Source organism: Mustela lutreola, chromosome X (genome assembly GCF_030435805.1).
Source record: "Mustela lutreola isolate mMusLut2 chromosome X, mMusLut2.pri, whole genome shotgun sequence".
Taxonomy (NCBI): domain Eukaryota; kingdom Metazoa; phylum Chordata; class Mammalia; order Carnivora; family Mustelidae; genus Mustela; species Mustela lutreola.
Window position 1 is genome coordinate 132,672,907 of NC_081308.1, and position 23,360 is coordinate 132,696,266.

At 36.1% G+C, this 23,360-nt stretch overlaps 1 protein-coding gene across 9 annotated transcripts in view; it reads right to left on the reverse strand.

Annotated features, from left to right (window-relative positions):
• Nucleotides 1-23,360, reverse strand: part of TMLHE (trimethyllysine hydroxylase, epsilon) — a 97,475-nt gene that overhangs the window by 13,868 nt on the left and 60,247 nt on the right. Inside the window, exons 7-8 of one of the 9 annotated variants that reach the window (XM_059156757.1) lie at nucleotides 22,398-22,436; nucleotides 18,681-21,172 (exon numbers count right to left, since the gene is read on the reverse strand). The exons of 4 other annotated variants lie outside the window; for them this stretch is intronic. In XM_059156757.1, coding sequence (XP_059012740.1) covers nucleotides 22,433-22,436 — 4 coding nt within the window. In that variant the 3' untranslated portion in view covers nucleotides 18,681-21,172; nucleotides 22,398-22,432. Of the gene's footprint in view, nucleotides 1-4,065; nucleotides 8,441-18,680; nucleotides 21,173-21,672; nucleotides 22,437-23,360 lie in introns of those variants that run through there. 4 more of the 9 variants (XM_059156758.1, XM_059156753.1, XM_059156754.1 and 1 more) reach the window with 4 other exon arrangements.

A 23,360-nucleotide genomic window follows, 5' to 3' on the forward strand; every position in this document is an offset into this window, starting at 1 on the left:
GATTTTTGGTCTCTGTGTTAGAAGACACAAATCCCAAAATTGCAAAGAAATCAGAACTTATGTATATATCAAGATAAAACTGAATTGAGTGGAAAATGGGTTAGTATGGGACATAAATCTATAAAACATACATGTGAAAAAGAATAAAAGTTAAGAAACTTCAAAACATAGGTTGGGAAATACTAATCTACTTGAAATGGGAGCAGGTTAAAAAAAAAAGAAAGAATAAGAATAAGAATAAGAATAAGAAACAAAAAAATTTATCTTGAAGTGTAAGCAAGTTGTGAGGGAACACCTGGAGCTCCCTATATTATTTTCTCCTGGTGCTGGAGTTTTACAGCCCTATTGGAAATAAGCTTATCATTCACCTTTCCTTCCAGTCTGTCTTCTGGTGGAGGGGCCATCAACATGGTTGGAACTGGAGCACATTATGCTGAGTGAAATGAGTCAGTTAGAGAAGGACAATCATCATATGGTTACACTCATATGTGTACTATAAGAAACAGTGCAGAGGATCATAGGGGAGGGGAAGAAAAAACATAATGTAAAGAAATCAGAGAGGGAGAAAAACCATGAGAGACTCTTAATTCCAGGAAACAAACAGTGTTGTTTGAGGGGATGTGGGGGAGATGGGGTAATTTGGTGATGGGCATTAAGGAGGGCACGGGATGTGATGAACACTGGGTGTTATATGCAACTGATGAATTATTGAACTCTATATCTGAAACCAGTGATGTACTATATGTTAGCTAATTGAATCTAAATAAAAAAAGGTCATATAACTGATACGGAGGTAATATTTGAAATATATACAGAACTTGTACAACTCAATAGCAAAAAACACAAAGAGTCTGACAAAAAATGGGCAGAGGAACTGAATAAACATTTTTCCAAAGAAGACATATAAATAGCCAACATGAATAGGTACTTAGCATCACTAAACATCAGGGAAATGCAAATTAAAACCACAATGAAATATCACCTCACACCTGCTAGAATAGCTGTCATCAACAAGATGAGAGATAACAGGGGCACCTGGGTGGCTCAGTGGGTTAAAGCCTCTGCCTTCGGCTCAGGTCATGATCCCAGGGTCCTGGGATCAAGCCCCGCATCAGGCTCTCTGCTCTGCGGGGAGCCTGCTTCCCTCTCCCTCTCTCTGCCTGCCTCTCTGCCTACTTGTGATCTCTGTCTGTCAAATAAATAAAAATCTTAAAAAAAAAAGATGAGAGATAACAAGTGTTATGAAGATATGAAGAAAAGGGAATCCTTGTTCACTATTGGTGGGAATGTAAATTTGCCCAGCTATTATGAAAAGCAGTATGAAAGTTCCTCAAAAAAATTAAAAAAATAAAACTACCAGGGTGCCTGGGTGGCTCAGTCAGTTAAGCCACCGACTCTTGATTTTGACTCAGGCCATGACTCAGAGTCATGAGACTGAGCCCAGTGAGAGGCTCTATGTTGATCATGGAGCCTGCTTGCGATTCTCTTTCTCTCTTGCCCTGCTTCTTGTCCCTGCCACTTGTAAGTGCATGCATGTTATCTCTTTCTCTCTCTCTCCTTCCCTCAAAATAAAATTCTTTATTTTTTAAGATTTTATTTATTTATTTATTTGACAGAGAGAGAGAGAGAGAGAGAGAGAGAGATCACAAGTAGGCAGAAAGGCAGGCAGAGAGAGTGGGGGAAGCAGGCTCCCTACTGAGCAGGGAACCTGATGTGGGGCTCAATCCCAGGACCCTGAGATCATGACCTGAGCCGAAGGCAGAGGCTTAACCCATTGAGCCACCCAGGTGCCCCTCAAAATAATATTCTTAAAAACTAAAACTACCATATGATCCAGAAATTCCACTTCTGACCCTATGTCTGAAGGAAATGAAATCACTATCTCAGAGATACATGTATTCACTGCCACATTATTTATGATGAGCCAAGACATAAAAACCTATTTATCCATCAATGGATGAATGGATAAAGAAAATGGAACACTATTCAGCCATAAAAAGAAAGAAAAGCTTGCAATTTGTGGCAACATGGATGGACCTTGAGGGCACTATGGTAAGTGAAATAAGTCAGACAGAGAAAGACAGTACTGTATGATTCCACTTATATGTGGGATCTAAACAAACAAACTAAAAAAAACCCCAAACCTGAACTCATTAAAACAGAACAGATTGGTGGTTCCCAGAGGTGGGGATGGGGGCATGTAAGAAATAGGTGATGGTCAAGAGGCACAAACTTCCAGTTATAAAATAAGTAAGTTCTGGGGATATAATGTACAGCATTGTGAATATAGTTAATAATACTACATTGCATATATGAAAGTTGATAAGAGTAGATTGTAAAAGTTGTCATGATAAAAAATAAAAAATTATAACTGTGGTGATGGATATTAACTAAACTTACTGTGGTAATCATTTCACAATATATACATATACAAAAGCATTATGTAGTACAACTTAATCTAATACAATGTTTTAGGTCAATTATATGTCAATCAAACTGGAAAAAATAAATAGTGCTGCTAGGGACATACTATTACTTGTCTTTTGGTGAACATATATAGTCATTTATAATATAAACTTAAGGATGGAATTTCTGGGTCATAAGGTATGTGTATGCTCTGCTTTAATAGATACTGCCAAAGGTATTCTTTTAAAGAGAAATAAATATTTAATGGTATCCTTTTTGGACATCAGATAGTATTCATTACTGTTAGATAGTACATGACACAATTACTGCCAATGTTCTTAGTTTTCTCTTATGTAAAATGTGCATAATATCTGTTTACCTTATCTCACAGAGCTATTTTAAGAATAAAATCAAAGCATGCATATAACAGTCCATTATCCCAGGCTTCAAGGAGACATGATAGGGAAATGGGGTTAGGAAGCATATTTACCAGGGTCTTGACATTGTCACTTCTAGAAAACCTCAATGGTATGTTACTCGCATTTACACAAAGCTATTTTACTTAATCCTTATTCCTTTCATCAATCTAGAAGGGAAAGTCATTTAGCCTCCTTTTACATGTAAGGCAAGTGAAACAGAGATTAAACCTGCCACACAGTTTATAAGCAGCAGAGTGGTTTTGAAATCTGATTATCCTATGAGGTAAGTATTACACAGCTATCAATTATTATCTTACTTTATAGATAATAAACATAAAACAATAAGGGATTGTGATTTGTCCATGGTCACATGGGATATGGTATCCACTTTATTAGATGATGTTGTTTTCTAAGGCATTACAATAGCAGAAAGCAGCAGAAAAAGTTTATTATAGATTAGTAAAATGGATTTGTGATGCTTTTCTGATTAGAATAAAATGATTTCTGGATTTTTGCACAAGATGACATTATTATATTATTGTGCAATTTAAATTTTTTTCTTCTTTGATATGATGTAAGAAAGTCCTGGAAGTACAGGACAGCAAATAAAGCTGATACTTTTTTGATAAAATAAGCTAGGAAGGGTTAATGAAGCTATTCCTATTATGACTTGACAAATATCTTGCAAATAAAGAGAGCTCAGTGATTGAATGGAAAATGCATTTGATGGATTTCAGTACTGTGGTATAAGTGAAAGATGATGGGCACTGTAGTCAGATAGATCACTGTTACAATCCCAGTTCAAATGTGTGACTTAAAGAAGTTATTTGTTCTCTTTGATCCTCAGTTTCCTCATCTGAAAACTGAGAATAACAACAACAATCTTATGTAGTTATCAGGATTATATAACACAGCATTAACACTGTGCCTGACACACAGAAGGTCTATAATGTTAGCTAAAATAAACACTATTTAGCTCTCTCAAACTATAAAAACAAGTCCTAGAAACCATAAAAGTCTTAGCTATATTCAGACTTGGAGGAAAGGGTTAGACTAAGCTTTTTTTTAAAATTTATTTTTTATTTATTTTCAGCATAACAGTATTCATTATTTTTGCATTACACCCAGTGCTCCATGCAATCTGTGCCCTCTATAATACCCACCACCTGGCACCCCAATCTCCCACCCCCTGCCCCTTCAAAACCCTCAGATTGTTTTTCAGAGTCCATAGTCTCTCATGGTTCACCTCCCCTTCCAATTTCCCCCAACTCCCTTCTCCTCTCTAACTCCCCATGTCCTCCATGCTATTTGTTATGCTCCACAAATAAGTGAAACCATATAATTATCCTTTGTTCTAAAGTTTAATAAATTTTAAAATTTGAATAGTCATTGTATCTGTTACAATATCCCATTTATAGAAAAAGCTTACTTATATACAAAGCATGCTATATTTTTATTTTGTTAAATAATACTGAGCACTGTGTTCTGCTTTTGGTAATGGCTAAGTAAACTAGTAAACTCCTATTGGATCAGCCCCTTCCTTTCACAGGTGACAATTAAAAACTCTGGATTAATTACAAAAAATATCTACCTGAAGCTACTGTAGAAGTAGACTCTGGAGTTGAGTTGACACTTAGAAGGAAGGAACTGTACTGGGTAAGTTTCCTATTTTCATGACATCTAGCCTGAGGGCATGCCACAACCTGCACTATATTGGGCAGCTGAAACCCCAAAAGAATGCTCAGTTTTTCTGGCCTGAAAAACCAGAGGATAGGTTTGGTGCAACCACAGCCACCAAAAAGTGAAGAGAAAATCCTGTAAAGGAATCAGAGAAGGAGAGCACCAAACTCTATGTTTAAATAAACTCTGCTCAAATACCTGAATGGATGACCTCCTAAATTCCAGAATTTGAGCTATTAAAAACAGAGTTTGAATGTTGAGTACAATTAAATTAATTACCTAATTTTTAAAATTTTGTTTAGTTAGTCACCATACAGTAGATCAGTTTTTGATGCAGTGTTCCAAGATTTATTGTTTACCTGTAACACCCAGTGATCCATGTAATATGTGCCCTCCTTAATCCCACCACCAGGCTCACCTAATCTCCTACCCCCTGCCCCTCCAAGCCCTCAGATTGTTCCTCAGAGTCCACAGTCTCTCATGATTCGTCTCTTCCTCCGATTTCCCCCAACTCACTTCTCCTCTCTATCTCCCCTTGTCCTCCATGATATTCCTTATGCTCCACAAGTAAGTGAAACCCTATGATAATTGACTCACTCTGCTTGACTTATTTCACTCTGCATAATCTCTTCCAGTTCCATCCATGATGATACAAAAGTTGGGTATTCATCCTTTCTGATGGAGGCATAATACTCCATAGTGTATATGGACCACATCTTTATCCATTCATCCATTGAAGGGTATCTTGGTTCTTTCCACAGTTTGGCGACTGTGGCCATTGATTCTATGAACATTGGGGTACAGATGGCCCTTCTTTTCACTACATCTGTATCTTTGAGGTAAATACCCAGTATTTTTTCTTTAAATACAAAAGCCAACATTCTTTGGAGAAATAGAACAGAATCTAGAGTCTCAACATAATATTCGCATTCTCCAAATTACAATTCAAAATTTTTCAGTGTAACAAGAACCAGAAAAATGTGACCTCTTTTGAAGGGAAAAGACAACAAAGATCAATCCTGAGATGTCTCATATGTTAGAATTATCAGACAAGTATTTTAAAGCAGGTATTTTCACTGAATCAATTAGGTAAAGAAAAATATGCTTGTAATGAAGGGATAGAAACTTTTAACAATGAAATAAAAAGTATAAAAAATGAATTGTAAATTTTAGAAATGAAAAATACAATATCTGAATTAAAACATTTACTAGATGGGCTTAACAATAACAGATTAGTGTTAACAGCTAAAGATATGTTAATTTGGAAATAGTAATTTCATCTCATCTATCTAAAGATTGAAAAACATTTGAAAAGAAACTGAACAGAACATCAGGGACCTGTGGGACAATATTAAAAGGTCTGATATGTATATAACTGGAGTTCTGGAAAGAGAAGAGAAAAAAATGGGGCAAAAAAATTTTTTGAAATTATAAAGATCAAAATTTGGTGAAAGACATAAACTTACAGATTCAAAAAGCTCAGAGAATATTCCTATTAGGATGAATACAAAAAGAACCATACCTAGGAATATTACAGTCAAATTGTTGCAAACCAAACATAAAGAGAAAATCTTGAAAGCTGCCAGAAAAAAAGGTATGTGGTGCATAAACAAAAATATAATAAAGCAATTCATAAGAAGATAGGAAAGGGGGGTGCTTGGGTGGCTCAGTGGGTTAAAGTCTCTGCCTTCAGCTCAGGTCATGATCCTGGGGTCCCGGGATTGAGCCCCACATTGGGCTCTCTGCTCAGCAGGGAGCCTGCTTCCTCCTCTCTCTCTGCCTGCCTCTCTGCCTACTTGTGATCTCTGTCAAATAAATAAATAAAATCTTAAAAAAAAGAAGATATGAAAGGAGGAACAGAGAAAATAAATGGATGAGGCAAAGAGAAAATAAAACATTACAAATAAAAATATATTTATAGTAAATGTTAGTGGACCAGGAGTAAGGAGAGACATTATGTCAATATTACAGTATTGAGAATCAGAAATAAGTCCATATATCTACGTACTGTTGTTTAATAAGAGCACAAGACTGTTCAACAAAGGAAAGAATAATCTCTTCAACAATACTGCCAGGACAAATGAACATCCATATACCAAAAAATGAGGCTGGGTCTTACCTTACACCATAAAAAACAAAAATTAACTAAACATTTAGAAAATAAATGTAAGAGCTAAAACTACAAAACTCTTATTATAGATCATAGGAGTAAATCTTCATGATCTTGGATTAGGCAAAACCTTCTTAGATACAAAATAAAAAGCATAAGCAACAAAAAAATACAGATAATTTGGGTTTCATCAAAATTTAAAACTTTAAGCATATCAAAGGACACATTCAAGAAAGTAAAAAGACAAGCCATAGAAAGGGAGAAAAATACTTGCAAATAATACATCGAATTAGGAACTTGTATTCAGAATATTTAAAAAACTCAAAACAAGACAAATGATATCATTTAAAAATAGGCAAAAGATTTGATAAGTGGTCAAGAACATATAAAAAGATGCTCAACATCATTAGTCATCAGGGAACTGTAAATCAAAACCACAACAAGATACTACCTCATATGCACTAGGATGGCTCTAATAAAAAAGACAGATAATGACAAGTGTTGGCGAGTATATATAGAAACTGAAGTCCTCATACATTTCTAGCAGGAATGTAAACTGGTGTATCCATTGTAGAAAAGTCTGGCAGTTCCTCAAAGGTATAAACATAGATTTAATATATGAATTAGCAATTACATTCCTAGAAATCTACCAAAGAGAAATGAAAACATGTCTATATAAAGATGTACACAAATCTTCATGGCAGCATTATTAGGGATATCTCGAACCAGAAATAACCTAAATATTAGTTATTGTGGAATGTATAAACAAAATGTGATATATTTATAATGAAATTCTACTCAGCAACTAAACTGATACATATTACAACATGGATGCTAAGTAAAAGAAAGCTGGCATGAAGGGCCATATATTGTATGATTCTATTTATATAAAAAGTCTAAAATCTAAATTAAAATTTAGAATTTAAATTAGTAACTATCAAAGGCTTTGTATGTGGTGGGGCTCAGGAATGGGGAGTGACTGCTTAAAGGGCATGAGGAAATTTCTAAGGTGATAGAAATGGCTAAAAACTGGATTGTAATGGTGGTTCCATGACTTTGTAGGTATACTAATAATTATTGAATTGTCCACATAAAACATTATTTTATGGTATAGAAATAAAAACTTTAAAAATGTTTTAAAGCTTTAAAAATGCTAATGCACTAAATATCTCAATTCAAAGAGATTGTCAGGATAAAAAAGTAAGACTAAAGTATATGATATTTACAAAGCCATGCTTTAAATATAAAACTACAGATAAGTTAGAAAAAAAGAATGGAACATTAAATAGAATGCAAAAAGTAAGCCTAAGAAGTTTAAAGTGGATACATTAATTTAAGATAAAAGAGACCGCAAAACAAAGTTAAAAAGGGACATTTCATGATGACAAAATGTCATTTCATCAGGTATAAAAATAATAAATAAGTATGTGTTTGATAACAGGTATTCAAATTATATGAAGTAAGAACTGATGGAATTAGCCATTTGTATGTCTTCGTTGGAGAAATGTCTGTTCATATCTTTTGCCCATTTTTTTTTATATGATTGTCTGTTTTGTGTGTGTTGAGTTTGAGGAGTTCTTTATAGATTGACCCTGCAATTGCACTACTGGGTATTTACTCCAAAGACACAGATGTAGTGAAATGAAGGGCCATCTGTACCCCAATGTTTATAATAGCAATGGCCACGGTCGCCGAATGGTGGAAAGAACCAAGATGCACTTCAACGGACGAATGGATAAGGAAGATGTGGTCCATATACACTATGGAGTATTATGCCTCCATCAGAAAGGACGAATACCCAACTTTTGTAGCAACATGGACGGGACTGGAAGAGATTATGCAGAGTGAAATAAGTCAAGCAGAGTGAGTCAATTATCATATGGTTTCACTTATTTGTGGAGCATAACAAATAGCATGGAGGACATGGGGAGATAGAGAGGAGAAGGGAGTTGGGGTAAATTGGAAGGGGAGGTGAACCATGAGAGACTATGGACTCTGAAAAACAATTTGAGGGTTTTGAAGGGGTAGGGGGTGGGAGGTTGGTTGGTTGGTGGGTATTATAGAGGGCACGGATTGCATGGAGCACTGGGTGTGGTGAAAAAACAATGAATACTGTTACACTGAAAAGAAATTAAAAAAAAAAAAGAACTGATGGAATTAAAGGGAGAAACAGAAAAAAATTCCAGTATTATTTGTGTATTTTAATGTTGTTCTCTTAGCACTTGACAGAACAATTAGACAAAAAAATAGAAAGGACACAGAATATCAAATAATACTATCAAATACCTTGACTTAATTGGTAGTTATAAAATAGTACACCAAGAAATGCAGAACTTACGCACATGCTCTTCAAGTGCATGTGGTATGTTCACCAAGAAAAACCATCTTCTGGGCCAAAAACTAAGTCACAATAAAATTCTGAAAGTTCAAGTCTATAGAATATTTGCTGGAGATGATAGAATTGAATTAGAATTAATAATAAGATACCTACAAAACCCCCAGATACTTGAAAATTAAAGGACATAATTCTAGTTAACACATGGTTAAAAAAAGAAAACACACGGGAAGTTAGAAAATATGTTGTACTTCATGATCATGCAAACAAAATATCAATATTTGTGTGATATAGCAAAAAAGAGAGGCAAAACTATAGCTTTAAATGATTATAAAAGACTAAATGTAAAACTGCTGGTTGCCAGAGGGGCAGGGGTTTGGGGGTAGGCAAAATGGGTGAAAGAGAGTGGGATATACCAGCTCCCAGTTATGGGATGAATTTAAGTCCCATGGATGGAAGGCACAGCATAGGGGAACAAAGTCTGTGGTACTGTAATACCACGGTATGGGGACAGACGGCCGCTATGCCTGTGCTGAGCACAGCATAACCCAAAGTCTTGTCCATCACTATGTTATATACCTGAAACTAATGGGACACTGGGCCAACTGTACTTGGATAAAACAATTAAAAGGGAAAAATAATTTAAAAGGAGTAAATGTATAAAATCAATGACCTTAGGTTTTATCTTAGGCAACTAGAAAAATGAGAATTAAACCAAAAGTACATAAAAATAAGTGAAAAATGAAGGTAAGAGCATAAATCAATAAGGTTGAAAACAATGGAGAAAATTAACAAACCATTAAGATGGCTTACTGAAAGGACCAATAAAATTGTTAAACTCCTGGACTCAACAAGAAAAAAAGAGAGCAATTATTACCAATGCCAAGCATCTGATATCACTAGAGACTACAGACTTTAGAAGAATAGAAGAATTGAAGAATGTTAGGAATGACTTTATGACTACAAATTTGACAACTTAGGTAAAATGTAAAAATTTCTTGCAAGAAACACTGAAGAGGAAACAGAATCTTACTTAGCTCTATATCTACAACAACAAACACTGAATATTCAAAACCATCCCATAAAATAAACTCTGTCCCCAGATAGGTTTCCTAGTAAATTCTAGCAAACATTTAAGATGGAAATAACACTAATATTATACAGATTCATTGCTAAACCCGAGTTTTATGAAGACAGTATAATACCAAAATATTCAATAAGTTACCAAAAAAAAATTGCAGTACAATGTCCCTCTTGAACCTAGATGAAATACTTTTCAACCTGATATTACTAAGCCAAAACCAGCTGTGTATGTGTTAGCTACCTATTTACTGCTTCTTAGTTCCAAAAGCATCTTTCCATATATAGTATATGTATAAGGATCCTTTTAAGTTTTTTTAGAGTGAGCACAATACTTAAACTTTCTCAGTAGAGGTCGCTAGAGGGACAGGAGAAAGAGGTTCTCTTGCTAGTCTCTCCGGGCCTGGCCAGGAGTCTACTGCATAGATGTGAAGGTATCAGGTAGTGTCAGCCCCTTGGGGCCCAGGATTTTGTACCTCTGTGGCCTTGCAGCCTCAGCCTGGTGATAACCCTTCCACAACCCTCACAACATGGGGCTCCCAAATGATCTGCAGGTAGCCAGCCACATGTTTCCATAGAGACACACACTAAATAGTCATCCTGCAAAAGCTCCCATCCCTCACTGTCATCTTGTATGTGCTCTTAGTTCTTCCTTCTTTCACTGGTACCCAGAGTTCTTTCAGATATTCACAACACCTGCTGATTGTCTGCTCCCCTGCTTGTGCTCTGAAAGGTGGCCTATTGTTTGCTCAGCAACTCTAGTCCAGTTCCAGTAAATAAACCAGAAAACTGATCTGAAGACTGGCATAACAAACTCCATAATTAAATATTTTATTTAATTATTTGACAGGGAGACACAGCTAGAGAGGGAACGTGAACAAGGGGGATGGGAGAGGGGGAGCAGGCTTCCCGCTGAGCAGGGAGCCCGATGTGGGGCTTGAGCCCAGGACACAGGGATCCTGACCTGAGGCAAAGGCAAACACTCAATGACAGAACTACCCATGTGTCCCATCCATAATTAAAGATAGAGAGGAGGCCACACTGAAGAGGGTAGGAAGGGTGGAGATACAGTAGGGAGCAAAACAGGCCACAGTCATCTGTGGTGGGAAGGGAGCCACTGGCTGGCAGAAGGGCAAAAAGCAGACTTCACACTTGAAAGCCCACACTGGGAAAATGAATCTCCATAACATTTGGCTTTGGAAATGAGAAGGGCTCAATTTCATGAATTCATATAACCAGCGGGAATTAAAGCGTGGAATTTTAAAAGCTTGAAAGCCCAAAGGGTATAAACAATTAACTTTACACTAAAAGAAGCTAGAAATACAGGAACAAATAAAACTCAAAACCAGCAGAAGGAAGGAAACAATAAAAATTAGAGCAGAAATAAATTATATGGAAACTTAAAAAAATAGAATAAATCAATGAACCCAGGGCTTTTCTTTGAAAAGATCAACAAAATTGATAAACCTCTTGCTAGACTTATCAGAAAAAGGGAGAGGATCCAAATAAATAAAATCACAAAGAGGAGAAATAAAAACTAATATCACAGAAATACAATTATAAGAGAATGTTATTCTCAGGGCGCCTGGGTGGCTCAGTGGGTTAAAGCCTCTGCCTTCAGCTCAGGTCATGATCTCGGGATCCTGGGATTGAGCCCCACATTGGGCTCTCCGCTCAGTGGGGAGCCTGCTTCCCCCACCCTCTCTCTGCCTGCCTCTCTGCCTACTTGTGATCTCTGTCAAATAAATAAATAAGATCTTTAAAAAAAAAGAGAATGCTATTCTCTTGTATGTATGCCATACAAGTTATATAACGTTGAAGAAATGAATAAATTCCTAGAAACATATAGACTACCAAAACTGAAACAGAAAGACATAGAAAACTTGAGTAGACTGATAAGCAGAAAAAAAAAAAATGAGTCAGTAATCAAAAACTAACAAACAAAACTCCAGGGCAGGTGGTTTTCTAGGGGACTTCTACCAAACATTGAAAAAAGAGTTAATACCCTCTCTTCTCAAAATTTTCAAAAAAATAGAAATGTAAGGCAAACTTGCGAATTCATTCTATGAGGTGAATATCACCCTGATACCAAAGCCAGATAAAGACACCACAAATAAGGGGACCTACTGGCCAATATCTCCGATGAACATAGATGCAAAAATCCTCAACTAAACACTAGCAAACCAAATCCAACAGTACATTTAAAAAATCACTCACTACACACAAGTGGGATTTATTCCTAGGATGCAGTGGTGGTTCAATATTTGCAAATCAATCAGTGTGACACATCACATCAATAAGAGAAAGGATAAGAACCATACGATCATTTCAATAGATGCAGAAAGAGTGTCTGACAAAGTACAATATCCATCCATGATAAAAACTCTCAACAAAATAGGTCTAGAAGGAACACACTTCAAAATAATAAAGGTCACATTTGAAAAACCCACAGCTAACATCATACACAATGGTGAAAAACTGAGAGCTTTTCTCCTAAGCTCAGGAATAGGACAAGAATGTCCACTTTTACCACTTTTATATAACATAGCACTCTAACAAAATGGAGTTATGGAGAGGATGGGGGCTGGGGGGATGGGTGAGCCTGGTGGTGGGTATTGTGGAGGGCACGTATTGCAAGGAGCACTGGGTGTGGTGCATAAACAATGAATCTTAGAACACTGAAAAAATACAATAAGATGTTAAAAAAATTCAAGAAAAATAAAACCAAACAACGCCCCCCCCCCCAAGTCCCTAAAGACTACACTAAAAGACTACTAGAAATGAAAGAGGAATTCAGTAAAGTTGCAGGATACAAAATCAATGTATAAATATCTGTTGCATTCCCATACACTATTAATGAAGCAGCAGAAATTGAAATGAAGAAAACAATCCCAGAGATAGTCCAAGATGGAAGAGGAATAGGAGACCCTAGTTTCATTTGGTCCCAGGAATTCAGCTAGACAGCTGTAAAATCACTCTGAACACCTGCAATCTCAACCGGAGAGGTAAGAAAAGAACAGCTACAACTCTACAAATAGAGAAGTGATCACATTCTGCAGGTAGGTGGTGTGGAGAAATGAATCCAAGGTGATATACAGGAAGATAAACTGCAGGGAGAGGGAGCCTCCATCGCCCAGCTACCAGAAAGTGATACAGCAGTGGAGTGCAAAATCAGAACTTTTAGAAGTCTGCCCCAGTGCGGGACAACCCTGCCTGAAATGTACACAGGTGGTGAAGTGGGGTGGAATCCTAGGTGGGACAGTGTGGTTTCAGGATCCCCAGGGTCACAGGAAGACTAGGGTGCCTGAATGCAATGGCTTCCAGGCATCAGAGCAGGGAAGCTGGCTGCAGAGTGACCCCAAGAGTGAGCTCTCAGCTCAGGGTTGCCATAAACTGGGAACCACAGCAGTCAGGTGACTGTCCCCTACATAGAGGCACAGTAAGTGGTAGAACCATGGCAAGACACCCCCTTCCTCACCCAGGAGGAGTGCCTCGGGTGCCTGCCACAGGAGTTTTCAGTTTGTAGACTTGAAAGGCGGTCATGTGCCTGAGATAGAAAGACTCTATCACAGGCTGGGTGAGCAAGGAGTGCAGAGACCAGTGAGAGAGGAGTGATTACCTGCTTTTCCCTGAGGGTGCACTGAGGAGTGGGGCCAGAGCTTTTGGCTCAGGGGCTGGAGATTGGGAGATTGCCATTTTCATTTTCATCCTCTAAAGCAGTGTGGAAAGCCTTCAGGGAACAAAAGCCACAGATAGCAATCCTGAGCCGCTTATTTAGCCTGGCCCCTGGCAAGGGTGGTGCAATCCTGCCCAGGGCAAAGACACCTAAAAATCAACCCAACAGGCCCCTTGCCCAGATCAGCAAGAAAATCCAGCTAAGACCAGTTTACCGATCATAGAGAACTACAAAACTCTAGCACTAGGGGAAAACAGTATACAGAATTCATGTTTTTCCCCCCATGATTCTTTAGTCTTTCAATTTTAATTTTTTTCTCTTTCCTTTTTCAATTTCTTATTTTATCATCTTTTTTAAAAAATATTTTTAAATTTTCATTTTTATAATTACATCCTATCCTTTCATTGTACTTAAATATTAAAAAATATTTTCTTTCTTTAAAATTTTAAGATTAGTTTCTTCTAACAAACAGACCAAAAATACACCCAGAATCTAGTGTATGGCTCTGTTCTCGTCACTTGTCTAATCATATTGTCTCTATATTTTCTTCTTCTTATTTTTTGTTAAAGTCTTTTTAAATTTTCATCTTTACAGCTACTTTCTATCCTTTCAATTATTGAAAGGATATTCAATGTTATTTTTGTATATATGTAAGTTTTTCTTTCTTTACAATCTTGGGATATAGTTTCTTCTAACAAACAGATCAAAATACACCCAGGATATAGTTTATTGCTGTGTTCTGTTCACCTGTACATATTCCTTCTTTTTTTTTCTTTTTTGTCTTTTAATTTTCATTTTTAGTTACAATCTATCTTTTCATTGTATTTAATTTTATTTTTTGTATATACATCAGTTTTTCTTTCTTTACAATTTTGGGATCTAGTTTTCTAACAAACAGACCAGGAGACACACAGAATCCAGTGTATTGCTCTGTTCTATTCACCTCTCTGATTACATTCTCTCTTTTTTTTAATTATTTTTTTTTCCATTTGGAGGCTTTTCTTTTTTTGTGTGTGTGTATGTTTCTCTGGGGTCATTGTTACCATTTTAGTGCTTTGTTCTCTCATTCCTCTATTCTTCTCTGGATAGAATGACAAGATGGAAAAATTCACCTCAAAAAAGAGAACAAGAGGCAGTACTGACTGCCAGGGATCTAATCAGTCTGGACATAAGTAAGATGTCAGAACTAGAGTTCAGAATAATCATTATAAAGATACTAGCTGGGCTTGAAAAAAGCATAAAAGATATTAAAGAGTCCCTCCCTGGAGAAATAAAAGAATGGAAATCTGGTCAAATCAAAATTTAAAAAAGGCTATTACGAGATGCAATAAAAAATGGAGGCTCTAACTGCTAGGATAAATGAGGCAGAAGAGAGAATTAGTGATATAGAAGACCAAATGATGGAGAATAAAGAAGCTGAGAAAAAGAGAGACAAACAGCTACTGGATCATGAGGGGAGAATCTGAGATATAAGTGATACCATAAAGCAAAACAATATTAGAAAAATTGGGATCCCAAAAGGAGAGGGAAAGAGAGAGAGAGAGAAAGGCAGAAGATAGAGGATTCAAGTCCAGGAAGCACAGAGAACCCCCTTCAAAATCAATAAAACCAGGTCAACAAGCTGACATGTAATAGTGAAACTTGCAAATCTCAGAGACAAAGAGAAAATCTTAAAAGTAGCTCAAGACAAGAGATCCTTAACCTATAAGGGTAGAAACATTAGACTGGCAGCAGACCTATCCACAGAGACCTGGCAGGCCAGAAAAGATTGGCATGATATACTCAGTGTGCTAAATGAGAAAAATATTCAACCAAGAATACTTTATCCAGCTAGAACAGAAGGAAAGCGATAGAAGGAAAGATAAATAGAAGGAAAAATAAAAAGCTTCAAAATAGGCTTCCGGGACAAACCGAAACTAAAAGAATTTGTGATCACTAAACCAGCCCTGCAAGAAATAATAAAACGGATCCTATAAGCAAAGAGGGAGTCCCAAAGTAACATATAACAGAAAGGAACAGAGACAATATATAGAAACAGTGACTTTACAGGTAATACAATGGCACTAAATTCATATCTTTCCATAGTTATTCTGAAAGTAAATGGGCTAAATGCCCCAATCAAAAGACCTAGGGTATCAGATTTTACTTAAAAAAAGCCCAAGACCCATTGATATGCTGTCTGCAAGACTCATTTTAGATCCAAAGATACCTCCAGATTGAAAGTAAGGGGGTGGAAAGCCATTTATCATGCTAATAGATATGAAGAGAGAAATTATATCTTAAACCAAAGACTAGTAAAAGATGAGGAAGGATACAATATCATAATTAAAGAGTCTATCCAACAAGAAGATCTAAAAATTGGAACTATTTCTGCCCCTAACATGGGAGCAGCCAATTATATAAACCAATTAATAACAAAATTAAAGAAACTCATTGATAATAATACAGTAATAGTAGGGGACTTTAACAGCCCATTCACTGCAATGGACAGATCATCTAAGCAGAAGATCAACAAAGAAACAAGGTCTTTGAATGACACACTGGACCAGATGGACTTCACAGATACATTCAGAACATTCCATCCTAAAGCAACAGAATACACATTCTTCTCGAGTGCATGTGGAACATTCTCCAGAATAGATCACATACTGGGTCACAAATCAGGTCTCAACTGGTACCAAAAGACTGGGATCAATCCCTGCATATTTTCTGCTCTGAAGCTAGAACTCAATCACAAGAGGACATTTGGAAGGAACTCAAATACAGGGAGACTAAAGAGCATCTTACTAAAGAATGAATGGGTCAACCAGGAAATTAAAGAATTTAAAGAAATTCATGAAAACAAATGAAAATGAAAACACAACTGTTCAAAACCTTTGGGATGCAGCAAAAGTGATCCTAAGAGGGAGTACATAGCAATACAAGTTTTTCTCAAGAAACAAAAAAGGTCTCAAATACACAAACTAACCTTACATCTAAAAGAGCTGGAGAAAGAGCAGCAAATAAATCCTAAACCCAGCAGGAGAAGAGAAATAATAAAAATCAGAGCAGATAATAATGATATAGAAACCAAAAGAACAGTAAAATTAGGAGCTGGTTCTTTGAAAGAATTGATAAACCCCTCGCCAGACTTATCAAAAAGAAAAGAGAAAGGACATAAATTAATAAATCATGAACAAAAGGGGAGAGGTCCCAAACAACACTGAAAAAATACAAATAATTTTAGGAACATATTATGAGCAACTATATGCCAATAAATTAGGCAATGTGGAAGAAATGGATGTATTCCTAGAGATGTATAAACTACCAAACTGAAACAGGAAGAAATAGAAAACCATAAGCAGACCCATAACGGTAAAGAAACTGAAGTAATAATAAAAATCTCCCACCAAACAAGAGTCAGGGTCAGATGGCTTCCCATGGGAATTTTACCAAACATTTAAAGAAGAATTAATACCTATTCTTCTGAAGCTGTTTCAAAAATAGAAATGTAAGGAAAACTTCCTAAGACTTTCTATTAGGCCAGCATTACCTTGATCCCCCAAACAGTCAAAAGCCCCACCAAAAAGGAGAATTACAGACTAATATCCCTGATCAACATGTATGCAAAAATGCTCACCAAGATACTGGCTAGCAGGATCCAGCTGTACACTAAAAGGATTATGCACCATGACCAAGTGGGATTTATTCCTGGGTAGCAAGGGTGGTCCAATATTTGCAAATCAATCAATGTGATACACTAACTTAATAAAAGAAAGGATAAGAACCGTATGATTCTCTCAATAGTTGCAAAAAAAAAGCATTTAACAAAGTACAGCATCCTTTTTTGACCAAAACTCTTTACAGTGCAGGGATAAAGGGAACATACCTCAGTATCATAAAAGCAATCTATGAAAAGGCCACAGTGAATATCATTCTCAATGGGGGAAACACTGAGAGCTTTTCCCCTAAGGTCAGGATGACAGCAGGGATGTCCACTATCATCACTGCTATTCAACACAGTACTAGAATTCTGAACCTCAGCAATCAGACAACAAAAAGAAATAAAAGGCATCCGAATCAGCAAAGAGGAAGTCAAACTCTCACTCTTTGCAGATAACATGATACTCTATGTGGAAAACCCAAAATACTCCAACCCAAAATTGCTAGAACTGATATAGGAATTCAGCAAAGTGGCAGGGTATAAAATCAACATACAGAAATCTGTTGCATTTCTACACACCAATAATGAAGCAGCAGAAAGAGAAATCAAGGAATCAGTCCCATTTACAACTGCCCCCCAAACGGTAAGACACCTAAGAATAAAGCTAATGAAAGGGGGAAAGGATCTGTACTCAGTAAACTATAGAACACTCATGAAAGAAATTGAGGAAGATACAAAGAAATGGAAAGACATTCCATGCTCATGGATTAGAAGAACAAATGTTAAAATGTTTTTGCTACCTAGAGCAATCTATACATTCAATGAAATCCCTATCAAAATACCATCAGCTTTTTTCACAGAGCTGGAACAAATAATCCTCTAAAATTTGTATGGAACCAGAAAAGACCCTGAATAGCCAAAGGAATGTTAAAAAGAAAAGCAAAGTGGGAGGCATCACAATTCTGGACTTCAAGCTGTATCACAAAGTTGTAATCATCAAGACAGTATGGTACTGGCCCCAAAACAGACACATAGACCAGTGGAACAGAATAGAGAGCCCAGAAATGGACCCTCAACTCTATGGTCAACTAATCTTTGACAAAATGGGACAGAACATCCAGTTTAAAAAAGACAGTCTCTTCAACAAATGGTGTTAAGAAAACTAGACAGCCACATGCAGAAGAATGAAACTGGAGAACTTTCTTACACTATACACAAAAATAAATGCAAAATGGATTAAAGACCCAAATGTGAGACCTGAGACCATATAAATTCTAGCACAGATCACAGGTAGTAATTTCTATGGCATCAGTGGTAGGAACATCCCCCGTCCCCTTTAGAAGTTTTTATTTAAATTACAGTTAGTTATACAGTATAATATCAGCTTCAGGTATACAATAAAGTGATTCAACACTTCCATACAACACCCAATTCTCATCATAACAAGTGCAATCCTTAATCCTAATTACCTATTTCACCCATCCCTCCACCCACCACCCCTCTGGTAATCATCAGTTTGTTCTTTATAATTAAGAGTCTGTTTCTTGGTCTTCCTCTCTTTTTTCCCCCCATGATCATTTGTTTTGTTTCTTTAAATCACATAGAGGTGAAATCATATGCTATTTCTCTTTCATGTCTTATTTGTTTCACTTAGAATAATACTCTCTAATACCATCTACATCATTGCAAATGGCAAGATTTCATTTTTTTAATGGCTGAGTAATATTCTATTGCATACACATACTACACTTTCTTTATCTATTCATCAGTTAGGGTTAGTTGATGGATGGACATGTGGGCTCTCTATAATCTGGCTGTTGTAAATAATGTTGCTATAAACATTGGTGTGCATGTATCCCTTAAAATCAACATACAGAAGTCTGTTGCATTTCTACACACCAATAATGAAGCAGCAGAAAGAGAAATCAAGGAAATCAGTCCCATTTACAACTGCCCCCAAATGGGAGTATTTCTGTATTCTTTGGGTAAATACCTACTAGTGTAATTGCTGCATCATACAATAGATCTATTTTTATTTTTTGAGGAGCCTCCATACTGTTTTCCAGAGTGGCTGCACCAGTTTGCATTCCCACCAAAAGTGTGGGTTCCCTTTTTTCCACATCCTCACCAAGGATTGTCTCCTGTGTTGTTAATTTTAGCCATTCTGTCTGGTATGAGGTGATATGTCCTCATAGTTTTGAGTTGTATTTCCCTGATGATGAGCACTGAGTAATTTATAGAATTGCTGAAGCTCTATATTATAAACCTAAAACTAATATAACACCATATGTTATTCTGCAGTTAACATTTTAAAAATGAACAACAAAAAGAAACTACTGTGTGATATTTATCTCTTGATTGGACCCACACTATTAACACACACATACACATACAAACACATACATACACACATACACTGTATGTGTATAGTAATAAATCATGATCAAGTACAGTTTATTCTCAGAGTACAAGGTTGGCTTAACATTTGAAATTAATGTAATTAATGTATTAACAGAATAAAGAAGATAAATGATGTAATTGTTTTTACTGATAATTGACATTATCAAAATTCAATACCCATTTGTGATTCAAAAAAAAAAAAAAATCTCAGGGAACCTGGAAGGGAAATTCACCTTAAGACACCAAAATTCACCAAAAGACACCACCAATACTCTTTAAAAAAGATTCATTTTATTTACTTTAGAGAGAGAGGGCACATAAGCGGCGGGGGAGAGGGGGACAAAGAGAGAGAAAGAGGGAGAGAATCTCAAGCAGACGCCGTGCTCAATGTGAAGCCTGACATGGGGCTAGATCTCAGGACCCGGAGACATGATCTGAGCCAAAATCAAGAGTTGGCTGCTTAACCAACTGAGCCACCTAAGTGCCCACCAACACTCTTATAGCTAATATGCTACCTGGCAAAATACTGAGCACTTTCATCCTAAGGATTTTACCACTCTTATTTAAGATCATATTGGAGGCATTAGCTAGTGTAGTAAGGTAAGAAAAACAAATGAGTAAATATACAGATTGGAAAAGAAAAAAAGAAAACTATCCTTACAAGATGATTTTCTATATAGAAAATCCCAAGAAATCCAAAAAACAAAACTTGGAACTAATGAATTACTTTAGCAAGGTTATAGGATACAATGCTAAATTTAAAAAGGAATTGATTTTTTTCAATAAAATGGCAGCAAATAATTTAAAAATAGTATTAAGATTTTATTTTATAATACCATCAAAATATAAAAATACTTAGGAATAAAAGTAACAAAAGATATATAAGATCTGTATCTTCAATACTACAAAACACTGCTAAGAGAAATTAAAGACTTAAATAAGTAGAAAGATAGGTTAGGTTCATGGGTTGGAAGACTCAAAACTCTTAGTTTGTTAGTTATCACCAAAATGATCTCCAGATTCAAAGCAATACCAATCATAACCCTGAAGGCTTTTTTTCTAAAAACTGACAAGTTTATTTTAAAATCTATATAAAAATATAAAGAATCTAGAACCAGAACTGGCACACTACGATCTGTGGACCAAATCTAGCCCACTGCCCATTTTTGTAAATAATATTTATTGGAATGCAGGCACACTCATTCATTTAGATATTGTTTAGGGCTGCTGTTGTGCTTCCACAACAGTACAGAGTAGATGTGATAAAGACCATATGACTAGGGTGCCTGGGTGGCTCAGTCAGTTAAGCATCTGCCTTTGGTTCAGGTCATGATCCCACGGTGATGGAGTCCTGCATCGGGCTCCCTGCAGAGCTTCTGCTTCTCCCTCTGCCTGTTGCTCTGCCTACTTGTGCTCTCTCTCTCTGTGTCAAATAAATAAATAAAATCCTTAAAAAAGACCATGTGACTCACAAGCCTAAAATATTTACTATCTAGCCCTTTACAAAAAAATTTGTAGACCCCTAATCTATAATATCTACAATAATCTTGAAAAAGAACAAAGCTGACAAACATATTTTCTGACTTCAAAAATTACTGTAAACCTGCAGTAGCCAAGAGAGTATGGAACTACGATAAGGAACCACAAATAGATAATGGAATCAAATAGAGCGCCCAGAGACAAACCCATGTTTATACGATCATTTGATTTTTTAAAAAAGTTTATTTATGTATTTATGTATTTATTTGAGAGAGAGAGAACGAGAGAGTGAGCTAGCCAAAGCAGGGGGAAGGGTAGAGGTGGAGGGGGAGGGAGAAAGAATCCACAAGCAGACTCCCTGATGAGTGCAGAGCCTGATGTGGGGCTTGATCCTGTGACTCTGAGCTCATGACCTAAGCTGAAATCAAGAGTCAGATGCTCAACTGATGAGCCACCCAGGTGCCCCTGGTAATTTTATTTTTGACAGAGTTGCAAAGGCAATTCAATGGGGGAATATCTGGATATTCATATATAAAAAATATGAAATTCTACACATACCTCATAACACAGAAAAAAATAACTTGATATAGATCACAGATTTAGATGTAAAAAACAGAACTATAACACCTTTGGAAAATGCAGAATGTCATCATGTCATGGGGGCAGTCAAAGATTCCTTTTATATGTCATAGAAACAATAATCATTAAAGAAAAAAACTGCATTAAAATTAAAAATTTCTGCTCATAAAAACATACTGTTTAAAAGAAATAGGTAAGCTACAGATGAGAAAATAATAGTCCTAAGACATATATCAGGTAAGAAATAGTGACCAGGGTACATAAAGAACTCCTAGAACTCAATAATAACAACCCAATAAAAAATGGGCAAAAGATTAAACCAGATACTTCAGAAAAGAAGATACATAAATAGCCAGTAAGCATACAGAAAGATGCTCAACATAATCGGTCACCAAAAAAAAAAAAAAAAAAAGGCAAATTAACCCCCAAAGAGACAACTACTATAATGGTTAAAACTAATAAGACTGACAGCACCAAGTATTAGCAACAATATGGAGCAGCTATAACTTTTATACACTGTTTATGACAATATAAAATGAAACAACTACTTTAGTAAAAGTTCCAGCAGCTGTTTTATGACAAATACTCACCTATTTCATGACTCAGAAGTTCCACTCCTAGCTATTTACCTGAGTGAAATGAAAACATGTATCTACAAAAATACTTTTCTCTATGAATGCTCATGGCAGTTTTATTCATAATAACCCAAATTAGAAACAGCTCAGGTGTTTATTCATAAAAAATGGATTTATTCTACGGTATGAATTTCTAGAACAGGAAAAACTAATTTATGGTGGCAAAAATCAAATAGTGATCTCCTCTGGGGTGAGTGTACAGGTTGGAGTGGGAAAGGGTACAGGGGACTTTCTGCAGTGATGGTAATAGACCTTGACAGGGGTTTAGGTTACATAGGTCTATGCACTTATCAAAACTCAACTAGTATATATTTGATATTTTAAAAAGTAATTACACATAAATTTAATTTCAAATTTAAACATTTGTAAACATATACTGAACTCTACTTAAAGATATAAATGTTGAAGTATTTGGGGGACATGTAGTCATAGCTACAATGTATTTCGTATAATTGTACAATGTACAGTTTTGAAATGCATCAAAAATAAGATTAACTAGATAGATAGATAGGTAAGTAGATAGGTAATAAAACAAGCATAGTAATACCTTCCTGGTAGAATCTAGGTGGTAAGTTTATGGGTTTTACTGTAAATGCTTTTAACTTTTTATGTTTAAAGTATTTATAATCAAATGTTGGAAAAAAATACTGAATATCTACTCACTGTTCTAGGCAATGGAGATACAAGAGATAACTAAGGTAGAGTTTTTTAGAGAAGGTTATCCAGTGGAAGGGAATTAGTATTTGCGTAGTTCATATTACAATCCTGGGGCATAGGCAGGGGCAACAATTTATTTTTATCCTCGCAACTGGGTGTGCAGAAGCAGGCTTGAAATGAGTGAAGATGATGAGTTCAATTTTAAATATGATCTAGTAGACTATTAGATATACAGGCCAGGAGGTTTGCATAAATCTGGGC